At 46.3% G+C, this 20741-nt stretch overlaps 1 protein-coding gene across 1 annotated transcript; it reads left to right on the top strand.

Annotated features, from left to right (window-relative positions):
* Positions 1-1021: 1021 nt before the first annotated feature.
* KCNK12 (potassium two pore domain channel subfamily K member 12) lies at positions 1022-19170 on the top strand (the record flags this gene model as incomplete). Its single annotated transcript, XM_084203301.1, has 2 exons — positions 1022-1373; positions 18275-19170. The coding sequence occupies 2 exons, from the start codon at positions 1022-1024 to the stop codon at positions 19168-19170; spliced, it is 1248 nt and encodes a 415-aa protein (XP_084059427.1).
* Positions 19171-20741: the final 1571 nt, after the last annotated feature.

Genomic DNA, 20741 nt, shown 5'->3' with positions numbered 1-20741 from the left:
CCAAGGAAACCAGCAAAGACAGAATCCAACATCTTAGGGGAAAAAAAATCACTTTTCAGACACTAGCTAAGATTAAATGGGCATTTGGCACCGAACCCAAAATGTATCATTTTCTCGGGTCTACCTCTGTGGAGTCAGATCAGAAACAACCATTCCTCCATCTAGAAATGGCTGAAATTAAGTAATTAGCGCTCCACCGACCACCACTAACTCCCTCAAGAACACCCTCTTGGCACCGGGCGCGGAGGAAAGCTTTTGAAGCCAAACCACCCCCTCAGCGGCCACGGCGCATCCCACACATGGCGAGGGACCAGCGCGTCCGCCGCGCCCCCCGCGCCCGGCCGGTGCCAAGGTGGGAGCGGAGAACTGGGGAGAAGCGGGGAGCGGCGGGCAGGGCAGGGCAGGGCAGGGCAGGGCAGGGCAGGGCAGGGCAGGGCAGGGCAGGGCAGGGCAGGGCAGGGCAGGGCAGGGCAGGGCGGCTCCGTCCCGCCCCATCCCTCCCCCGGGTCGGGCGCGGCGGCCCCCGGGGGCGCGGCAGCGGCGGCTCCAGCGGCCCGGCCCGGGCGGGCGGCGGCAGCGGGGCTGCGGGAGCCTCCCCGCCGGGGATGCGGCTCCCCGGGGGACGCGCCGCACGCTCCCGCCCTCCGCCCGCCGTCGACCGGGCGCCGCGCGGAGCCTCCGCCTCCGCCTCCCCGCGGCGTCTCCCCCGCGGCGGGGCCGCCGCCGCCGCCGCCCCGCATGGCCAGAGCGAGCCGGCCGGTGCGCGCCGCCCAGCCCGCGCCGCCGCAGCCCGCGGCCCCGGGGCCCGGGGCGGGCGGGCGAGGCCAACGGCCCCGGGGCGCCGCCGTCGCCAGGCGGGCGGGCAGCCCCGCCGGGGGATGACTCAGAGCCGCGGCCCCTGCAGCGAAGCCGCCGCCGCCGCCGCCGCCGCCGCGCCGGGCTCCGCGCAGCGCCGCCCCATGCCCGCGCCCCCCGCCGGGGGCCGCCCGCCGCCCGCCGCGCCCGCCGCGCCGCGCACCGGATGATGCCCCCGCGGGGGGCGGTGGGCTCCTGCCGCCGGCGGCGCCTGGCGCCCCTCAACGAGGACAACGGGCGGTTCCTGCTGCTGGCCGCCCTCATCGCGGCGTACCTGAGCGCCGGCGCCACCGTCTTTTCGGCCCTCGAGAGCCCGTCGGAGGCGGCGGCGCAGCTCCGCTGGAACCGGACCCTCCACAACTTCAGCCGCATCTTCAACATCAGCCTGCCGGAGCTGCGCGCCTTCCTGCGGAGCTACGAGGCGGCCATGGCCGCGGGCATCCGCGTCGACGCCCTGCGGCCCCGCTGGGACTTCCCCGGCGCCTTCTACTTCGTGGGCACCGTCGTCTCCACCATAGGTGAGCGCCGCCCCGACGGCCCCGCGGGGCAGACCCGCCCGTCCGGGGGATGCCCTGGCCCCGGCCCCGGCCCCGTCGTTATAGCGACCAAAGTTTGGGGAGAGGCGCCGCCGCGTTGCTGTGGCAACTGGGGCTTCGCAGCGCCTCCGGGTCGCTCTGTCCCCGCTGACCTCCCGTCCCGGGGGTCGCGGTCCCGCGGTCCCTCCAGTCCCCTCCCGTCCCGCTGCACGGAGCCGGGACCAGCGCTGCTCCCGCCCCGCAGCGCTCCGGTTCCCGCGGGTTCGCAGGAGCGCCGGCCGTCGCGGCTGCGGGAGCTCCGTCCCTCCCCTGCAAACTTCTGCTGCCGGCGGCTGGGCTGCTTCTTTCCGCCGGCCCGAGGGAGCGGACGGGGCTGGCGGCTGCCCGTGTATCGCTGCCTGCGCCGGGACGCAGGCTCGGCACCGGGAGAGGCGGCGCGGGGGCCGGCAGTAGCGGGCTGATGGAGATGCTGAGCGAGAGTCAGGCTTTCGCCGTGCCTTCCCGTGCCTCAACTTGGTACCGGCTTTTACTGCTGGCAAAGTTAGGATGTGTGTGTGTTTAAAGACGAAAAGGCGCTGTCTTCCAGCCGTAGCACAATGCAATGTTCTCAGTGTATCGCTGCAGCCGGCTGCAGTTTTTCCTATCCCATAGGTGTTCAGGAAGAGCAGCACTTTGTAAAATAAATGATGAGTTATGGTGGGAGGATTTTTATTTTTTTTTAAACTCTGTGGCTATCTACTGCTCTTGGACTATTGCTTGAGAAATCCCATCCCTGAGTACAAGATCTTAGCACTCTTAACTCTGCCAGTTTGTAAGTTCTGTAAGAAGCCAGGTGTCTTCTGAGCATAAATGTTGTGTTTTGCGTTTATTGTAGAGGAAGGAACTCACAGCTCATTATTGCATTTGCATTCATTGGGGATGGAAAATGTTTTATCAATAATGACTAATCCGTATAATGGAGTCATGATGGTGAGTACAGCAGTGTTGTCAGGTATTGTTACTTTTTGCACTGAAAAATCCAGTTAACTTTTGCTTTGCAATTACATTTAGTAGCCTGGTCATTAAAGCATCGTTTTAAATAAGCATTAAGCTTTCTTCATCACAGGGACATATATTTAAAAGAGATTATTTTGACTGGTCAGAATGGGTGAACGAAAAAAGCCAATGTTTTAACAAACCCATTCTTTCATTACACCTGCTGTGAGAAACAGAAATCTTCAGGTGATGTGTAAACACATTCCTTTCCTGCCAGCTCTGGCTTCTGCTCTCTGCGGTCATTGAAATGTAAAATGTTTCCTCTTACTTTGCATTTGTTTCCTCTCCACTTCATTGCCCCTCCTGCAGTTATTTGTGCCTGGGCAGAGGGACTGAGGAACTCAGCAGGGGGTTTTGCCGGGTCTGGAGAGGTGTAACTGGCAGAGCCAGGAGTTGTGCTTCTCAAATTCCTGTAGCACCAACCCAGTGCTTTCTCCTTAGAGTCAGTAATGTCACACCTCACATGCGAGGTGGGGGCTGAAGACTGGGGTTTTTTTGTGATGTGCAACAACGGCTGGATCCTGACAAGTGTTCCCCACGTCGTACCCTCTCTTGGAATGCTACCTGGCAGTGCTTTCTCCTGGATTGCTCAGAGTACTTGGTGTGAGTTTGGAGAGCTGTAGAGCAAGGCTTTGCTCTGAGTGAGGAGATGCAGGCTGAGCAAAGGCTGGGGGCAGAGCTGGGGGTGCCAAACCTCACAGCCTGGCAGGAGCAGTGTCTGCCAGAGTCCCAGCATCCCAAGGCTGCTGTGCTCCGTCCGGGCATGGCTTTCACCGTGTACATTTCACATGTACAGCTCCTGCAGATGAAGAGGAACTGCTGCCCCCACCTCAGTGCTTCTCTGCGTGTGCCTCTTCAAGCTGCCGCAGCTCACAGAGGCAAAGCCCACGAAGAGCTCAGCTGCAGCAGGGTTTCCTCCACCACACGGTTGTATTCGTTTATTTTTGGCAGTTCTGCCCAGCAAAAGCGAGAAAACCCAATGAGTTAACTGACTACTTGTTCCACTAAAACACGACACTGTGCTCTTAGTCAAACATGCACAAAGCTGGCTGGCTCGTGGTCCCAGCATGAGATGAACCAAATGGCCGGGCAGCAAGATGTCCCCTGGGAGAGCAGTTCCGAAGCCATTCTTTCAAGGTCTATGTTTTCTCCTCCCAGCCGGTTCATTTATGTACCTACCCACCTGGACTACCTTTGATTCCACTGTCAGCTCACACACCACGTTATCCTGGCTCTGAGCAATTTGATTTGCTTTCATGTCGTGCTTAATTGACAAGAATGCTGTTTTTACCCAGCCTTGCCAAGAACTACCAGACATGCAGAGTCAAAACAGCTTTGCTTCCTCCACAGCTTCATCAGTTACGTGTGTCAAAGCAACTTTATTACTCCAGCTAAACACAGCACCATCCTAGCGAGCTGGTGGAAAGCTTCCTTACTCACTGCTTAACAAACAGCAAGTATACTCAATGTCTCTCAAGGGTAAATCACCCACAGGTTACTCAGCTTCTCATCTTTAAAGGATTCCAACTGGCAGGAACCTCGCTATGACTTTTCAAGCCCTCGCTGTGTTCTCAACAGTTTTAATAAAACTACTAAATCTTTCTGATGTAGGCATTGAAATACAGTCATCCAGGCACAGGGCTGCGAGTCCTCCTGGAGTTTGTGGGAGCTGAGCTGAGAAGGAGACTCCAGTTCTTCATCCTTCTGTGAACACAAGGGTTTGGAGGAGCCAGGCTGGGAGAGAACTGTTCCATCCACACTCCTTGAGCAGGCCCTCTGCAGAGCCAAGCAGCTTTCCTCTCTTGGGTGCCCACTTGGCTGCAGTTCTGCACTTCCCTAAATCCTCAGGGACACAATCACACAGTCTGGGAGACAAACATGTTAATGGGGTCTTTAGGAAATGGGAGTTGAAATTCTAATTTTAAAGCATTTTTCTGAATAGCCCACAAAGTGTGTGGCTCGCAGTCCGTAAAACACCCTCTTGATAGCACTCTGGGCATTTATTTTGTATTACTGTATTGTTTGTGCTTGAATAATGAAATGTTGAGTCTGTTTTCATTATACACTTCTGGATTTTCAGAGCTATGTAAGAAAATCCTTCAGTCTAACTTCTGATTGCTTACTTTCGAACTACACCATCTATTCAGTCATTATTTTGCACTTCAAAAGGTACTGGGTCTCTAGGCAATTATTATTATTATTATTCTGATTTCTTTAAGGAGCAGCTAGGTGAAATTTATCCTTGATTCTTTGGTCTAACTGACTTTGGTTTTCAGTTCAGTTTTTTCCTTCCTTCCCCAAATGGAAACCACCAGTACCACCAAAGTACCCAGCACTTTGTTAAAGACTGAAAGCAAAAGTATAACTCAGAGCAGATTTCTCTCTGGTAAAATGTTACAGATGCAGGTATGATCAGTGCTAGCTTTCCCTGTATTCTGGTAGCAGAGATTTATTCTGCCTAGCACACCAGGCAACTCTGGAATGCCTGAACATCTGGATTTCTGACTCAGTCCATGAGTCTAGACTTTGTACCCAGATTTTTTTCCTGTCTTCAGGGTTAGAGTAAATCTTAGGTGCCTGTATAGTAAAACATTTTGAAACATAGACCCATTTAAATTGGATTCTAAGCTTCTTATGTTTCAAAAATCAAGTGATAGAATTGATTTACAGAAACCCATACCAGGCATTAAAAAATGAGGTGAAGTACTCTGATATATAAAAGGGATTTTTTCAATAAAATATTTTTTATAGCACCTTTACTGTGGGCAGATGATTTTGGGATGGAACATGTCTGGGTTATGTGTGCTTGAGAAATGCCCCTGGGAAGAAAAGAAGCGGGGATCTCCTCTCTGAACAGCTGTGCAGAGGTTACAGGTGTTGGGGACACAGTGTGTAGGAGGGAGCAGGACTATTCATATTTGCCTTATCCCCGAGGTATCCTGGTGAATTACTCAATATTCCTGTGGGCTGACAGCTCTGCCCAAAGGGATGGGGGCACCCTCTGCACAGCATTCTGTGTTTTCTGCCATCTCACTGGCTCTGGCAGAGGTTTTCTCCTGGGGGAGAATTTCTCCTGGCAGAGGATGTCAGCTGGGTTAGACCTTCTTCTCCTTGGCTCCTCTGCAGGGACCAGCATACCCAGCACAGCATTTCTGCTTGTGCTCCACAACCTGAGCACCAAAGCCACTCACTTCTGAAACACCCTCTGGCTCTGTATCTTAGTCTTGTGAGAATATCTGTCGGTCCAGATGTTCTGGAGGTGATGATTTAATGGAAGTGATGTGCAAAGCACACTTGGATAGCTCACAGGTGAGATGTTGGACTGTGCTGCCAGGAGCCAGGGGGTGAGCCTGTGAGAGCAGGCACTACAGAGGATAATTTGGTGAGAAATCCCACAAATAACCAAGATGGTCTGAAGGTTTAAGGGGCAAGTATATTTGTCCCATCTTCTTCATTGTTGTATTCCAAGATGTGAACCTGCTAAGCAGCAGTGTTACCTCCTCAGGGCTCTGCACTTCTCTGGGGCTTGTGCAGGCAGCTCTTGCAGAGGTTTCAGATTAGGGGGGAGTAGCCTCCAGATCTGACCTTCTTAAAGTTAAGAAATAATCAAACAAAACTGAATGAGAAAGCAGCTGGAAGAGCCAGCAGTGTTATTAAGCTGCAGTGTCAGGTTATTTGTCTTTGCCATCCTATACACAATCTGCAGGCAGAATGAGAGGGTGTTTGAGGCAGATCTGATTCCTTCATGCTTTGATCAATGTGCCCATGGATTTCTGAGTTATTTTCTCACTCAGGTAATCTCGATAAAGAGCAGAGAGCAAGAGGCTCAGAGGGCAGCAGGTCAATGGTCAGCATATTTCTGTGGAGAGTTCTGATCCTACACTGATTTTCCTCAGATGAAGTACTGTCACCATAGCAATGTTTTCTGCTTGCCATAGCTGCATGGCAGTATTAACTTCTTTGGGTGCCACTGATAGGAATTTCCTAAGTGTGTGGGCATAGGTTGGGTACTCAGAGCAGAAAAGTAATCTAAATCACAGCTTGCTTTCTTGTAGTTGAGAGCAGCAACATAAATCTTTACTTGGAATACATCCATGTAATTACACAGGTGACTTGAGGAGTCCCCACTGAAGGGTCATGATTAAATCACTGATCCTAAATTTCTTGTGATTTTATTCTAGAAGGCAGGAAGGAGATACCCAAATACTTGAAAAAAAACTCTTTCTAAAATTAAAAAAAAAAAAAGTGAAAAATATTACTTTAATTTCAGTGCTTCTTAGGGTTTGCCTGCCCCTCTAGGGTTATGCCAGACACAGAAAATTAACCTTTCACTGTGCTTTGGCCATCTAAACTGAATGATCTCTACGGAGCATTTCAGTTCAGATTAGTTAATCTAGACGTTTCAGATGTTTCTTTAATATTAACCTCTAGCTAAATGTTTCAAAACATTGACATCAGTAACGGATGGAGAAGCCAAGGACAAACTAATTGCGTTTCTTTTTGCTGTGGATATGGAGTTTGAGGTGCTCAGCTGGAGCACTAAAATGTGGTGTCTCCAAATTACATGTCAAGCACCACCAGCTTTGTGGAGCAGTCATGCAAAAAACAAATTTTGCCCAAATTTTGTTACATGAGATATGGTCCAGCATCTCAGAAGTTAGGGGAGATTTTATACTCACAAGGTGCTGGTTCAGGTTCAAAACCAGCTGGAGTTTGTAATCATGGATTCTCCCTTTTTGTAGCTTGGGTCATTGTAGGAGCAATGCCTGCTCAGTGAGCAGGTACCTCCTGCCCAGCACAACATTTGGTTTTTGGTGATAGTCCTGCAGACACCTCTATTTTAGCTCCCTGTGCATTTGCCAGAGCCTGTAGATGTGGTTGCAGACCAGCCTTGGTGTGCCAAAGCACCGCTCTGACAGCTCTCCATCCCCTGTGGCTACAGCCAGTCCGTCTCTATCACCAAGCACCCTCCCTGTGAGCCAGGGATGGTGCCTGTGGTAGCTGTGATAATTGCTGGGCTTATCAGCTGCCCTGTTTGCTGCAGGCTCATAAAGACAAATCCTGCTTGAAACTCTGTGGCCTGTGTTCCCATGGAGCCCTGCCAGTCCCTGGAGCCTTCCCCCTCGTTGTTCTCCAGGGGATGTTCCCCCTTTCCTTCTCACAGTGCTTACCTACTGCTGCTGCTCCCCTGCCTTTCCCAGCCTGAGCTTCCCCAGCTTCTCCTGCCCTCCTCCAGTTAGAGTGCCCTTCTCTACTGGTGATTTGTTTGCTTGATTAACTTTCAAATATTTGTTTGCTGTCTTTACAGTCTTTCACGTTAAGGACTACCAAAGAAGTCAGAAGTAAAGCTTTACAGCTTCTCCCTGTTCCTCATCGTGCTCATCTCCTTTCCCTAGTGTTAATCCTGCTATTGACCCTCATTTCTTTCCTGGTTTGTTTCCTCCTTCTCTCACTGTCTCCAGTTTGACACGGATCATATGCACGCCATAATTTTTTCTCACTTGTACCACGGGGTCATCTTTGCCAGCACACTGCCTTGTTTTTATGCAAGCTTTAATTGCTCTTCATCGTGGAGAGAAGAGGAAAACAATTAGAGGGTAGTTCTGTTGACAATTAACTTCATGTAACATTACCTACTGCTGGCGGTGTGCTGGAAAATACGATGTCATTTCTTCATTTTAATGAATGCAGGATTACCTTATCTTTGAAGCTGTTAAGGCAAAGAGAATTTTGCCTCTTGCCATAGTAGCATCAGAAAAACAGTTCAGAACATTTCATATGCGATTTTTAGGCTGAAACAGCTTGATATTATTGAAAACATAGCCTTTGGCCATGATCTGAATAAGCCTTGCTCACCTATATCAAAAGAGACAGTTTTTGTAGTGTGTCAGCACCAAGTGCTTATCTCAGGGCATTTTGGGAAAAGATGTTTAAGGTCAAAAATTAGGGTTCATGCTGGTGAACATTTGAAATGTGAAAAGTCCTCCTGAGCACAATAAATGTTTGAAGTGACAATAAAAACCTTTTGTGAATAGAAACACTCTAGTAACAAACAGAACTATAATCCAAGGGGCAATTGCATAGCAATCCAGACAAATAAAATACCTCCTCAATAGCCTATTTCTGCTGAAGTCAATAGCAGACCAGTCTGCAGAGCTTTAGGATATCCTACCTTAGGTGCTTTATTGGCACACCAGGTTTATAAAACAAGTGCACTTGTTATTACCATGCAAAATGCATCCCCCTGAGCTCAGTGGGTCTGTTGATGGCACTGGCTGGTACACCTAGACATGGGGAGGTTTCAGCACAATCTTTCTTGAATCAAATGAGAAGTGGAATGAAAATTAAATCTGATTGCATTAGACAAGGCAAAGCATTAGCAGCCTTTACAAGTAATTAAAGCTTTGGAGTGGAATAAGATAAGAAATTGAATGGTTTGATGTTAACATACGGGATTACTTATTGTGGGTGAGCGCTGCTATTGCTCGTGTTTGAAATCCCATAATAAGTGCATGAAAGAAGCAGTAATACCTTGAAAACAGTTGTAGCCCCACAGCAAGTCCTCACTGGATTTTAACCTTTCTGAGCTTGTTCCACTGCAGCTTCTTCCCCTTCAGAAATTATTGGCCAAATGTTTCCCAATCATTCTCAAGTCTTACACAGGCAAATTGAATCACGGCAGAAGCTGCAGCTAGAAGAAATCTGTCCATGCAAGAGCTGAGTGAGGAATTCAGTAAATTTCAGTTAAAGGCAGATAAAATGCCTTTGGTTATTCATCACTATATATTCTGTCATCTTGTTGCTCAGCCTGAGAATTGTGGAAGCTATATATTTGTCTCTTGAGGTCAAACAAAAACCACGGTGTCGTCACTCATGCTCAGTGTGCATGGAGTCACGTCTGCTTTAAGCCTGATGGAAATAGAAGGGAGTGACAGCAGTGTAAAGGTCTTAAACCCAAGTTGTGATTTTTCACAAGATAGGCAGAAACAAGCTGTTTGATATGATGATTTGTTAGTTTACAAAAGCTGCTACTGGCAGAGCTGCGAGGACCAGGAAAATCTCAGATAAAATATGAGCTCAAAATTGTCTTGGTAGTGTGGCAGAGTTGTTCAGTGTCATTAAATTTAAAAATAGTCAAGGGAAATGCATGCTGAGGAAGGAAGAGTTAAATGAAGAAGTAGAAAATGGGAAATAACTGGTTAGTCAGCAGTCCTGTCACCCTCTATTTCTGTTACAGTAACTTAAAATCAGGTCTTTGTGCCTTCATGAATGGATTGGAAGAGCTGCCTGAGCAAAAAGATACTTAAGAATTTGCTCTTTGCTTTTAGCTGAAAGTTTTTAAAATAAGGGACCCATGAAGGTGTATTTAAACCATTAAGAGACCCAGCTAGGTTTATCAGTTTTTTTCATTAAATTGTAACTGTGGAAGTTTGTACAGAGATTTGGAAAAAAAAAAAAACCAAACAGGCCTAACAGTGGAAAGGTTGTTTTCATGTTGAGGGCCTTTTTATGCCTTGGGTGCATCTTTATGCCAAACTCTTTGTAAAGCAGAATAGCTGAGACAACTATGAAGAACCAGATGTTCTCTGAACACCTACCTACACAAACACCAGTGGCAGAAGAAAAAATGTGCCACAGGTCTGTTGTTTCATCCAGTCAAAAGATAAGCCAACAACATAACCATGGAAGAGCCTTTCCCATCTGCAAGGCTCAGAAAGCCCACGTGTGACATCTTCTTCTATCAGACTTCTTATGCAGGGAAATATGACATGGACTCAAGATCACTTGTGAAATTTAGATAATGCTGTTTCTTAGCCTGAAAGGAGAAGTGTTGTGAGATGTACTGGCACTGAAGTGACAGTACATGTGCAAGTATTCTTTAGAAGCCAATAATAACTCAAAAATGTAACAAAATTTGGATGCCATTATTCTTTTTCACTTGGAGTTTAGAAAAAAGATATAAAAGGCTCAACCTTGGGGGTACACAGATATCTGAAATGCAACTGCAAGTTTCAATAAACAGCAAAAGCATGTGTGAATGCTAATGTTTGAAATGACAGGGCATAAGCTTTTTTCTGTTAGGGTGTTGCTTAGAGACACAATCATCCACACAAAAAACATTCTCAAAAACACATAGGGAAATAAGAATGGAAGCAGCTTTAAAGGATGAGAAATTATGATTGCAACAGAAATCTACTTTTGGAACAATATTCACCTAGAGTCATCAGCTGCATGAAGACTGTAGGAAGGTCAGAGGAGGTGGCAGAGTATGGACACGTAGCAGAGATGGGACACATCTGAAGAGCAGGAAGGAACTGGTGATTCTTGGGGTCCATGAGCTCCACTCTTGTGTATATCCATGGTTACTGAGCCACACTTCATCTATTTCCTGGTTGCCATGCTTTTGTTTTCTGGGTATTTTTTAAAGCAGTCACTCTAAATGCAGGGGTGTTTCCAGTGCCTGGTGGTGGTGCAGAAACCCCTGCGTGGTATTTTTAGGGTCCCCAGGACGAAGGAGGAATTGATGAATCTGACTCCATGCTCTTAGAAGGCTAATTTATTATTATATTATATTATATTATATTATATTATATTATATTATATTATATTATATTATATTATATTATATTATATTATATTATATTATATAATACTAAACTTAAACTATACTAAAGAATAGAGAAAGGATACAGAGAGAAGGCTAAAAAGAATGGCAATGAAAACTGGTGACCGCTTCCAGTATCCTGACACAGCTGTGATTGGTCATTAAGTAAAAACAATTCACACGAATCCAATGGAACAACCACCTGTTGGTAAACAATGTCCAAACACATTCCAAAGCAGCAAAACACAGGAGAAGCAAATCAGATAATCATTGTTTTCATTTTTCTCTGAGGCTTCTCAGCTTTCCAGAAGAAGAATCCTGGCAAAGGGATTTTTCCAGAAAATATGGCAGTGACACCCCTGTGTTTTAGGTGATTCTGGACAGTGCAGTAAGCCAAGGCAGATGTTTCTTCACACAGCCTGGATTATGAGCAGGGGTTTGATACCCTCCCTGACAGCTGGTAATGCGACAGTGTGAGGACCCTGAGCCTGTAGTGCAAAGGGGAGGTGTTTTTTCACAGTAATTCAACTTTGTCAAACAACTGTGGAGTGCATGGGATATATTTTTCTGTTATTAACACCACCACCATTTCAGAGAAGATTACAGCAAAATGGTTTTCCCCAGCTGTTAGGATAAGAAGAGAAAACAAGCCAGAGACAGGACCCTGCAATCATCAGTTGTGGAGGCAGCCACAGGAAGCAGCTCTGGGCCAGTTTAGATCAATGTACAAGGAGACAGGCTGCCACCAAAGGAAAGAACATCCTGCTCTCATCTCCTTTTCCTGCAAGTCCTCCTTTGTGAGGTGGTTTAGGACTAATTTAGGCAACGCTAACCCATATTCTTTCTGTTTTAACAAGCCCTTAGAGTGCTTGGGCTGTGCCAGGGGGGCAGGATAACTGACAAAACAGGAGGACATTTAGTGGCATCTTGCTGATGATTTGTCCAAGAAAGGCAGCATAAAATGAAGAAAATCATTTCAGTCTTGATTTTTATGATTGTAAACCATAGACTGGCCCCAAGAGTTTAGCAGACAAGAAGATTATATTATTTATAAGAACAATAAAACCTTAAGTATTGAAAGAAAGTTTATGAACAACATGTTAATAGAGAAGGGAGATTGTCACGCCACAGGACACATCCATCCCTTTAAAGTCAATTCAGCAAGAATAGTGCCAGTTTGTAGGTCTTGACTTTCTTTTTCTTTGTGTAATTTGAATTCCTGCTCCTGATTTTCATCCTTCTCTGAGCTTTATTCTCCACCTTCTCCTTTTAGGAGAGGCTCCCTGTGCCTCATTCGAAACCGTGTTCTGGTGCAGTAGGATTAGCCAGAAAACTGAAAGCTTGCAAAAGATTTCAAGCCTCAAGCCTGTGACTCTCCCCATGTATTCCCTCTTCAGGTGGGCCTGCTTAGCAAGACCTTGGGCCAGAGCTGCTGCTCAGCTGGCAGCACTGATGGCTTGGCACAAGTCAGTCCCCATTTGCTTGTACGAGGTGTATAAAGAGCAGCTGGCCCAGCCAGGGAACCATAAAACTGCTTCAGAGGCACTTCTGCTTCTTCCTTGGCTTGGTTCTGTGCCAGAGCAGCTTCAGCAGACCTCCTTCTGTATTTACTGGGTTTTGTCTTCAGGATAATGGCACATACAGTGAGCAAGGGTGGGCTTGTTTGTGGTCTCTGATGTGCACTTCCTTTGCAGGCTGTACACAGAAAGGGCAACCTGCAGTACAGGTGAGGGAAAAAGCTTTCCTGCTTCTGCTGAGTGAGCAGAGCAGGAATGCTGCTGCTGGTGCTGAAGCCCCAGTGTTTATCTTTTTAAGGGCCATGTATCACTCAAACATACAAAAGTTAGGCCACTTGAGCTGATAAATGTGCCTGCTGAGTACCCACTAGAGACTGAAGATCTTTCTTGGAAAGCTCAGCTGGAAGGTGTCAGCTTAGAAAAACACGCTTGGGAAACCTGCCGCGAGGAGGAGAAGTTAAACATTCCTGAGCAGCCAGGTTTGGAGGAGGTTGTTCCTCTCTCCTTCCCTGAGGTCTCTTTGGGATCACCCCCAGTGCCTTAGACCCCATCAAGGTGGAAGCAGTTGAGGTTCCTGAAGTGAATCCTCACCCTTGCCCCTCTCACCTTCACCCTAAATACATTGCTCTGACTGTTTCACACACGGCAACCCCTCCTGAGGTTTTGGGGTGCCCTCCTCACCTCCCTTACAATTCTATTAACTCTTTTTAAAGCCAGCTGTCATCAAAGAGGAATGAATGTGTGGCCATGACCTTTTGGCCTGTGATTTAAAGCATGGCCAGCAGAGGAGTGCCAAGGAAGATTGATTCTGGTGTTCACTGATCACTAGGGCATCACAGCACTTTGGATAACCAATAACCTGATCACCACTTTGTGTAAATAGAATAAAACTGGTACTGTAGAAAGCCTCTAATAGTACCTGCAGCTCCTTGAAACTCCTTAAAGTGCAATTAATCATCTCCTGGCTCTGTTCTGCCAGCGTGGCTCCCTCTGAGTAGCAGTTGTCTCAAACACCTGAGTAATGTTTCACAGGTGGAAATGAAACAAGGAGCACCAGCAGAGACATGGGTGGTGTTTAACTACATTCACTGAGCCCATCATGGTGCTCTTTCTTGGGTGAATGGATAGAGAGAATGGTTATGGAAGTCAGTCCTTATTTGCATGGTCACTCGGTATTTTTCCATGGAATATCTGCCCCAGTGCATGGGTCACCAAGGACTGCAAGCTTGTGTATGATACAGGTTAGGCCAGCCCTAAAAACTGCTTTTGTATCTCATTTATTGAGAAATAGCACAGGTCCAGCTTAAAGGATCCTAATTCACACACTGCTGTTCAGGAGGTGTCTGCAGACAGTAATCTAAATAAGATCAAGTGGGATTTTACAGCAACTTCCATATTAAAGGCTTTTGCAATAGAAAAGCTCTGAAATAATTTTCTGTTTGAGCCCAGAGTGGGGTATTTTAGTAAAGCAGGTTGAGAAAGATGTTAAAGGAAAAGCAAGTCTTTCATTTGTAGTCTGGAAAAGCAGAGCCAGTTGGAAGAACTGACTCGTATTCCCACTCCTTGGTAAAAGCTCTGGATGCAGCAGTTTTGTCAGCTCTGAGCTGTGACCCTGTATCCAAGGCAACTGTTTCTGGATGTTGGGTGGTAAGGAGCTGGAGAATAAATGAGAGGCAGTTGTGGAATATGCAGGTGTGGTTCTCAGGGGAAATAATGATGAAATGCTAACAGGTGGGAAAGGATGGAAGGAAGCACCAGAACCCAAACATGGGATTCAGAGTAGGATGTTTGTTCCTATATATGTGTACAGTGTGGTTTATGTGTCAGTCAAGACCAGCCAGGACTATTGGAGAGCTGTGAAGTAAAGCAAGTGTGAAAAAGAGAGGAAGCAGGAAAACATGGGATTTGGTAGCTCTTTGTTTTCCTGTGTTCTATAGCCCCCGTCTCTGAGCCTTTATGTTGCAAGAACTTCTTTCCTCCTGGAAGCAGCATTCTGGTTATAGTTGTTTCTGTTGTTGTTTGAGGAACCTTTTGTTTAAAAAGTTACTTTCAACCATTTTAGTTTCTCTTGATTTCCTTAACTATAACTACATGATGGTTATATCCTGGTATAGAGGTGATGTGCTCTGATGATCTTAGTGCTGTTTCACTCTGGGATTTCAAATGACTGCTCTGGTGTGCTGACCTGCTGTGTGAAAGAAGTCCTATGGCTTTTAAGAAGAACCAGGGTGGCTGAAAGAGGCAGGGACACATTATGCCCTCTATTGTGTTGTTTTCTGTGACTTCCTTGTTTTCAGTTTTTGAAGTGACCAAAATTTTATTGCATCTCTGAGTAAATATGTTTTTACTGCAAAACTGTCACCCCCTTTAATCTCAAAATGTAGTAAGACAAGGTAATTGCCAAAGTAATTTGACTGAGAGAAGAGCTCACAAGTACTAAAGCTGCTATTCCTTTCTGTCTTCTGGCATCAACCATCTCTTACTCATAAGAAAGTGGGTAAAAGAAAAGAAAGCAAGAGCAACAGGAAGCATATGTCACAAGTTTGTCCATCTGTTCTACCTCTTGAATCCATCTCTAGCTTAAGTAATTTAAAGCTCCAGATGAGCAGAATTGTAACCACAAACCTGTTATGCAAGTCAGGATGAGGGTCTCATTAAATGCCAGCACTTAACCATGAGAGGCTGCTGAAGAGAGTTTTTATCAGCTCATCTCTGCTCATTCTCTTTGGAGAGGAGAAATATCAACCAGCTGAAATTAATGCTGCCATAGAGCTTGTGTCTGAGCTGGTGGGGCAGAACTGGCATGAGGGAGGCACAGATATTGCATCTGAGCCACAGAAAGTCAACCCCAAGGCACCTGTGAGATGTGCCTCAGGGCCACGAAAGGCACAAAGCCCTGTTGTGCTTTTTCCCTGCACTGTGTTGGAAGCAGAGGCAGTTCTGGATGAGTTTGCTTCATCCAGGCATCAGGTGTTCTTAGCCTTGGCTGGGGGCTGAGCTCAGGATGGAGATACAGAAGGTGCCAGGAGCAACTCCTCCTGCTGGGGGTGACACCAAGGGACAAACACAGCTGGCAGAGGAAGACCCTGCACAGAGAGCCCACAACAGCTTCCCTCAGCCAGCTGGTGACCTAAGGGATGTGTTTTGGTGGTGGCTTGGCAGTGCTGGGGTAGCAGTTGGACTCAATGGTCTTAAAGGTCTTTTCCAACCTAAATGCTTCAGTGTTTTGCCTGTTTTATGTATTTCTTAGCCTCATTTTTTGCCTGTTTTATGTATTTCTTAGCATTCTCATTGCTGTGATGGGCCCTTTCACCTTGCCTAGCTACATACTGAATTTTGGAAGCATTTTGCTTCAGAGAATCTTGATGAAACAAACAGCATCAAAAATATAAAACTTCATCACCTCTCTTGAATGATCACCAGAAAATAGTAAGAGGCTTCAGCACATTTACAGCTTGATCCAAACTGTTGCTATCTCTTTTTTTTTTCCTAATTAATAAATGTGTCTAGCCATATGTGTGACAATAAACCCATTTATTTTGATGGTGATGTTCACATGCTTGCTGTGAAGCACATGTTTCAGTGCTTTGCTGACAAGGCACAGGCAAACAGATGCCTTCTCCATGACAAGTTGGCTGTGGATCCCTAGCTGGCAACCACAACAGGCTCCCCAGCTCCTTCTAAGGGCCAGGCACTTTTGGATATGCATCATTAAATGAGAGGACTCCTGCTACCAGCCAGCCCAATCCAGAGAACAGATCTATCCCACAGAGAAGAAAGAACTGAGAACTTCCCAGTGCCCGTGGCAGGCTTTGGAAGGTCTGCTCAGAAGTGGCCTTGCTAACACTGCAAAATGGAGAGAAGACAATGGGTGCAGAAAGCAAAATGGAATGACCTCTTTGATAATATTTTCTGGTAATACTTGGCAAGTTTTTCACTGACTTTCACACAAAATACTCTTTTTACAGTGATGCTTTTGATCATAAAATCAGAGAATGGTTTGGGTTGGAAGGGACCTGAAAGGTTATCTGTTCACAGGGGCAGGGACACCCTTCACTAGACCAAGTTACTCAGATTATGAGGAATGGGCTGAGGTGCTGGCACACAGCTGTTTCTGAGCTTGCCAAATCTGTTGTGAAAGTAGGACCATTTCTTCCCTCATTCCTCTTCATGTCACTGGAAAGATACGTCTGAGTTTACTTGTTGTGAGCATTTACACTCTTCTGTCAACCAGTGGGAAATTCTCTACCAACAAAGTAGGAAGGGAGCACAGATAAACTGGCCAGAAAAATTCAGCCATTGCAAAAGGAGATCAAGAGATTTCAAGCAGCAATCTCAACTCATTGTATATAGGCAATATTATTTTGTTGCTGTTTATAAAGGTGTGTTATGGTAATAAACTGGATTTAATTATATCATTGTGCTCTGTAATGATTTCATTGTGCTCTGTGTTTTTCCTTCACAAACTTTTGTTTATATAGTCTGGTGTTGATATTTACCTCCTTGAATATGTTACTTGCTGGGTATTTTGGTGGAACAATACAGCAATGAAATTTTGGAATGTGGATTTTTCACAAAACTTCAATTTAGATTAGATGTGGTCATTTATTCATGGGACATAAACAGTTACCTCAATCCTGTCAATGCTTTTTGCCTGAGCCACCAAGTGTTTTTACAGGGAAGAATAGCAGAAAAAAGCCAATACCTGCAGAACTGAGTTTCAGAAGACTCTTCTTGAGATAGGATGTGAAATGTAGGTAATCTTTTTCATAAGATAACTGGTATCAGCAAGTGACATGGAGTAAACTTACTGTATTTATTTGCTTGCAAATTTAAGTTCAGTTTTGCTGTTATTTAACCATCTGTTAGCTACAAAGCATTACTGCTTACTTATAAAACTTCGTGTATGAGTAACATAATAATAAGTAATATTAAAATAAGTAATTCATACAGAGAAGAGTTGAATTAATATTGTTGCTGGATCTTCCCAGAGTTTGTATACTCTGATTTTTCTGTTCAATTGTGCAGCAGTGTTTTTCCCTGCTGTAATTATCCATCTGCAAGTTCCCAGTGCCCCCAGTCTGCCAGGCAGCTTTGTGGCGTGATGGCTTTTCCTTCCCTCTGTGATGACACCAGGTGGGCTAGACACAGCTGGGATTTGGAAAAGACTTAAAAGTGCTGTTATTTTTAAAACAGTATTCAATATTTGGGAGGTGGTTTGGGTGGTTTTTTTTTCTGTTATACAACCTGAAAACTTCCGTCTTCTCAGTGGGAATGGTATAATCAGACCCCTATAACAAAAATGTTGCACTGGGTTACAGCTTGTGAGCAGAGAACCTAAATTTTCCATCAGGGTGTGATGTGGCAGCAGGGAAATGGCCTCTTCACCTCATCCCACCTTGAAAAGGTTTGGGCTCGGTGAGTGTTCCACCTGCAATTCAAGTGGAAATTGCTCTGTCAAGTGGAAGTTGCTCTGATAATACAGATAATAATCCTTTCATCTTGCAAGGATTTTTTTGCTCACTTTTGAGTTTTAGTCATCTCGTTGAACTTTCGGTTCAACCTTCTTCCTTCTTTACCAAGCTCAATTTCATGTTGGCCTAAGCTGACTTAGAGCTAGCACTCCTTTTGTCCTGTGAGACGGGAGCCTTGTTAAGGTACATACATCACGAACTTATCACGAAAACCCGTGTTATTAACGTCGCCCATTTATCTCCCCACTGTAGGTTTTGGAATGACCACACCGGCAACCGTGGCTGGAAAAGTGTTCCTCATCGTCTATGGCCTTTTTGGGTGTGCTGGGACCATCCTCTTCTTCAACCTCTTCCTGGAGCGCATCATCTCCCTCCTGGCATTCATCATGAAGGCTTGCTACGAGAGGCAGCTGCGAAGGAGTGGTCTCCTACCTCCCAACTTCCGAAAGGGGTCGGCCATGTCCGGGGTGGGCAGCCTGGTGGGCTGGAAGCCGTCCGTTTACCACGTGATGCTGATCCTGGGAATTTTTGCTATCGCCCTTTCCTGCTGCGCCTCCGCCATGTACACGGCAGTGGAAGGATGGAACTACGTTGACTCCTTGTATTATTGCTTTGTCACCTTCAGCACCATCGGCTTTGGAGATTTGGTAAGCAACCAAAACGCTGTGTACCAGCATCAGGGATTATACAGATTCGGGAACTTCATGTTTATACTAATGGGAGTATGTTGCATATACTCCCTTTTTAATGTCATCTCAATCGTAATCAAACAAATTTTGAACTGGGTGTTGAAAAAATTCGAATGCAGATGTTGCCCAAAGTGCCATAAATCCAGTACCCGCCTCAGCCGCCGCAACGCCATCACCCCGGGAGCCCGCCTGCGCCGCCACAACGTCGCCAGGGACGCTGACGGGCAGTACGACAGCGACACGGAGGGCAGGAGGCTCTCCGGGGAGATGATCTCCATGAGGGAGCTCACGGCCTCCAGCAAAGTCTCCCTGGCCATCCTGCAGAAGCAGCTGTCGGAGACGGCCAACGGGTACCCGAGGAATGTCTGTATCAACACGAGACAGAACGGCTTCTCCGCGGGGGTGGGGGCTCTGGCCATCATGAACAACCGCTTGGCAGAAACGAGTGATTCTAGGTAGAGGTTTTGGAATCCCGTCTGTTTCTTAAATAAAAATAAAATGGCGGTCAGGGTGGAGTTACCACTGTCAGCTACTGGAAGGTTTTACGTTTCAGAGACAGCCTTGGTATTCATTGGGTGTTCGGCATTTTACTTTCTGGGGGTTTTATAAGTTTTCTCTAATATGCAGTGAGATCTTTACCATTATGTTACAGTTTTCCCCTGAGGGGGTTTTTAATGAGACTTGGATGTCTTTGATGCAGAATCTGGTGCAATTACAGAAGGATGGTGGTGTGCATGGCTAGGATGGTGTCAAAACCAACATGTTCTTCTTCAGAACAGCGCCTGAACCCAAACTCTGTGTTAAAAGGCATAAAGCAGGCAAGTTGCGCTCCAGATTCAAACATGGGGTTGGTAAGTTTTGGCTAACCAGTATCTCCCAGTTTGCTGAAGTCTGGATCTGGTCCTGAGCCTTGTACTCGATGCTCTTCAGCAATTCCTCTTAGCAGGCCTCTGTGTGACGTACACGTAGATGACTGTCATCACACCAGCTTTAGGGTGGCTGGGCTTCACCTCAGTAATCCCACTGACTCCGGTGGCAGAGGATGGAATGGGCTGAACTCCCCTCCTACAAATGATGGGGTTTAGCCAGGCTTGTCTGAAAGACCACCTGCCACCTAACTCTTAAAGTCGGGGGATTATCAAGGACCATGTTAAAGGGTGCAGAACTGTTCCTACCTGCTGGATAACAGAAAACAGGCAATTGTCATCTTCAGAATTGACTTTGTTTAATGCCAGGGAAGCCCGTATGCACCTCTGGTGCCAAATGTTTGCATCACCTCAAAAATGCTTACTTCCTTAATTTCTCATTGAAATAAGTCACTAAAATGAATGTAGGCTCTCTGCTGTCCTAAATTTGCATCTTCTGCAGTGTTGCTGCAGAGATTCATGCATATCATCTCCTTGCAATTCTCTGAGGGCCCCAACCCTGCACTTGCTTCCCAGAAGTCTGGCTGTGCAGGTTGTACAGAAGAAGAGCATTGCTTTGGATTTCCCCCAGAAGCTGGCTTCCCCTAAAATGTTGATACCAAGTCATAAATTGGCCTTTGGCTGTTGCTGCTACCATCTTAAGCCATATTTAACCTGTGCTAGCCCAAACCACTGAAGAGCCAAAAGCAAACCTGGTCTAGAGTGTGTTGTTTAGCGTGACAAGTGGGCGCGGAGGATTTGCTGCAAACCTCTTTCAAAAACGCATGCACAGCTCTGGATCGTTTCTCTAAATTCTCTCTGCTACACTGTGAAGATAACAAAAAGGCTTCTGCTGATTCCAAGCAAGAAATAAAACTTAAGCTTACATTCTAAGAAGCCTTCTCTTGGAACCTTACTGGAAAATTGTAGGCAAGACCATGAGTAGTAGGCTGGTCACTGAATAAATTGAACAAGCTGATGAACAAAAACTAGGAATATTAGAAATGTTTGAAAATATTTCCATAAAGTTTTATATAGATATTTTACTTTATTTACTTTGTTTTTCGTGGGTTTGAGGAAGCCATAATTTTTGCTTTCTTTTAAATTTGTAGCAGTGAAAAATGT

The sequence above is a fragment of the Fringilla coelebs genome (assembly GCF_963513975.1).
Source record: "Fringilla coelebs genome assembly, chromosome: 3".
Classification (NCBI taxonomy): domain Eukaryota; kingdom Metazoa; phylum Chordata; class Aves; order Passeriformes; family Fringillidae; genus Fringilla; species Fringilla coelebs.
Note: the sequence above shows the minus strand (reverse complement) of the source record. Positions and strands in the feature narration are given on the sequence as shown.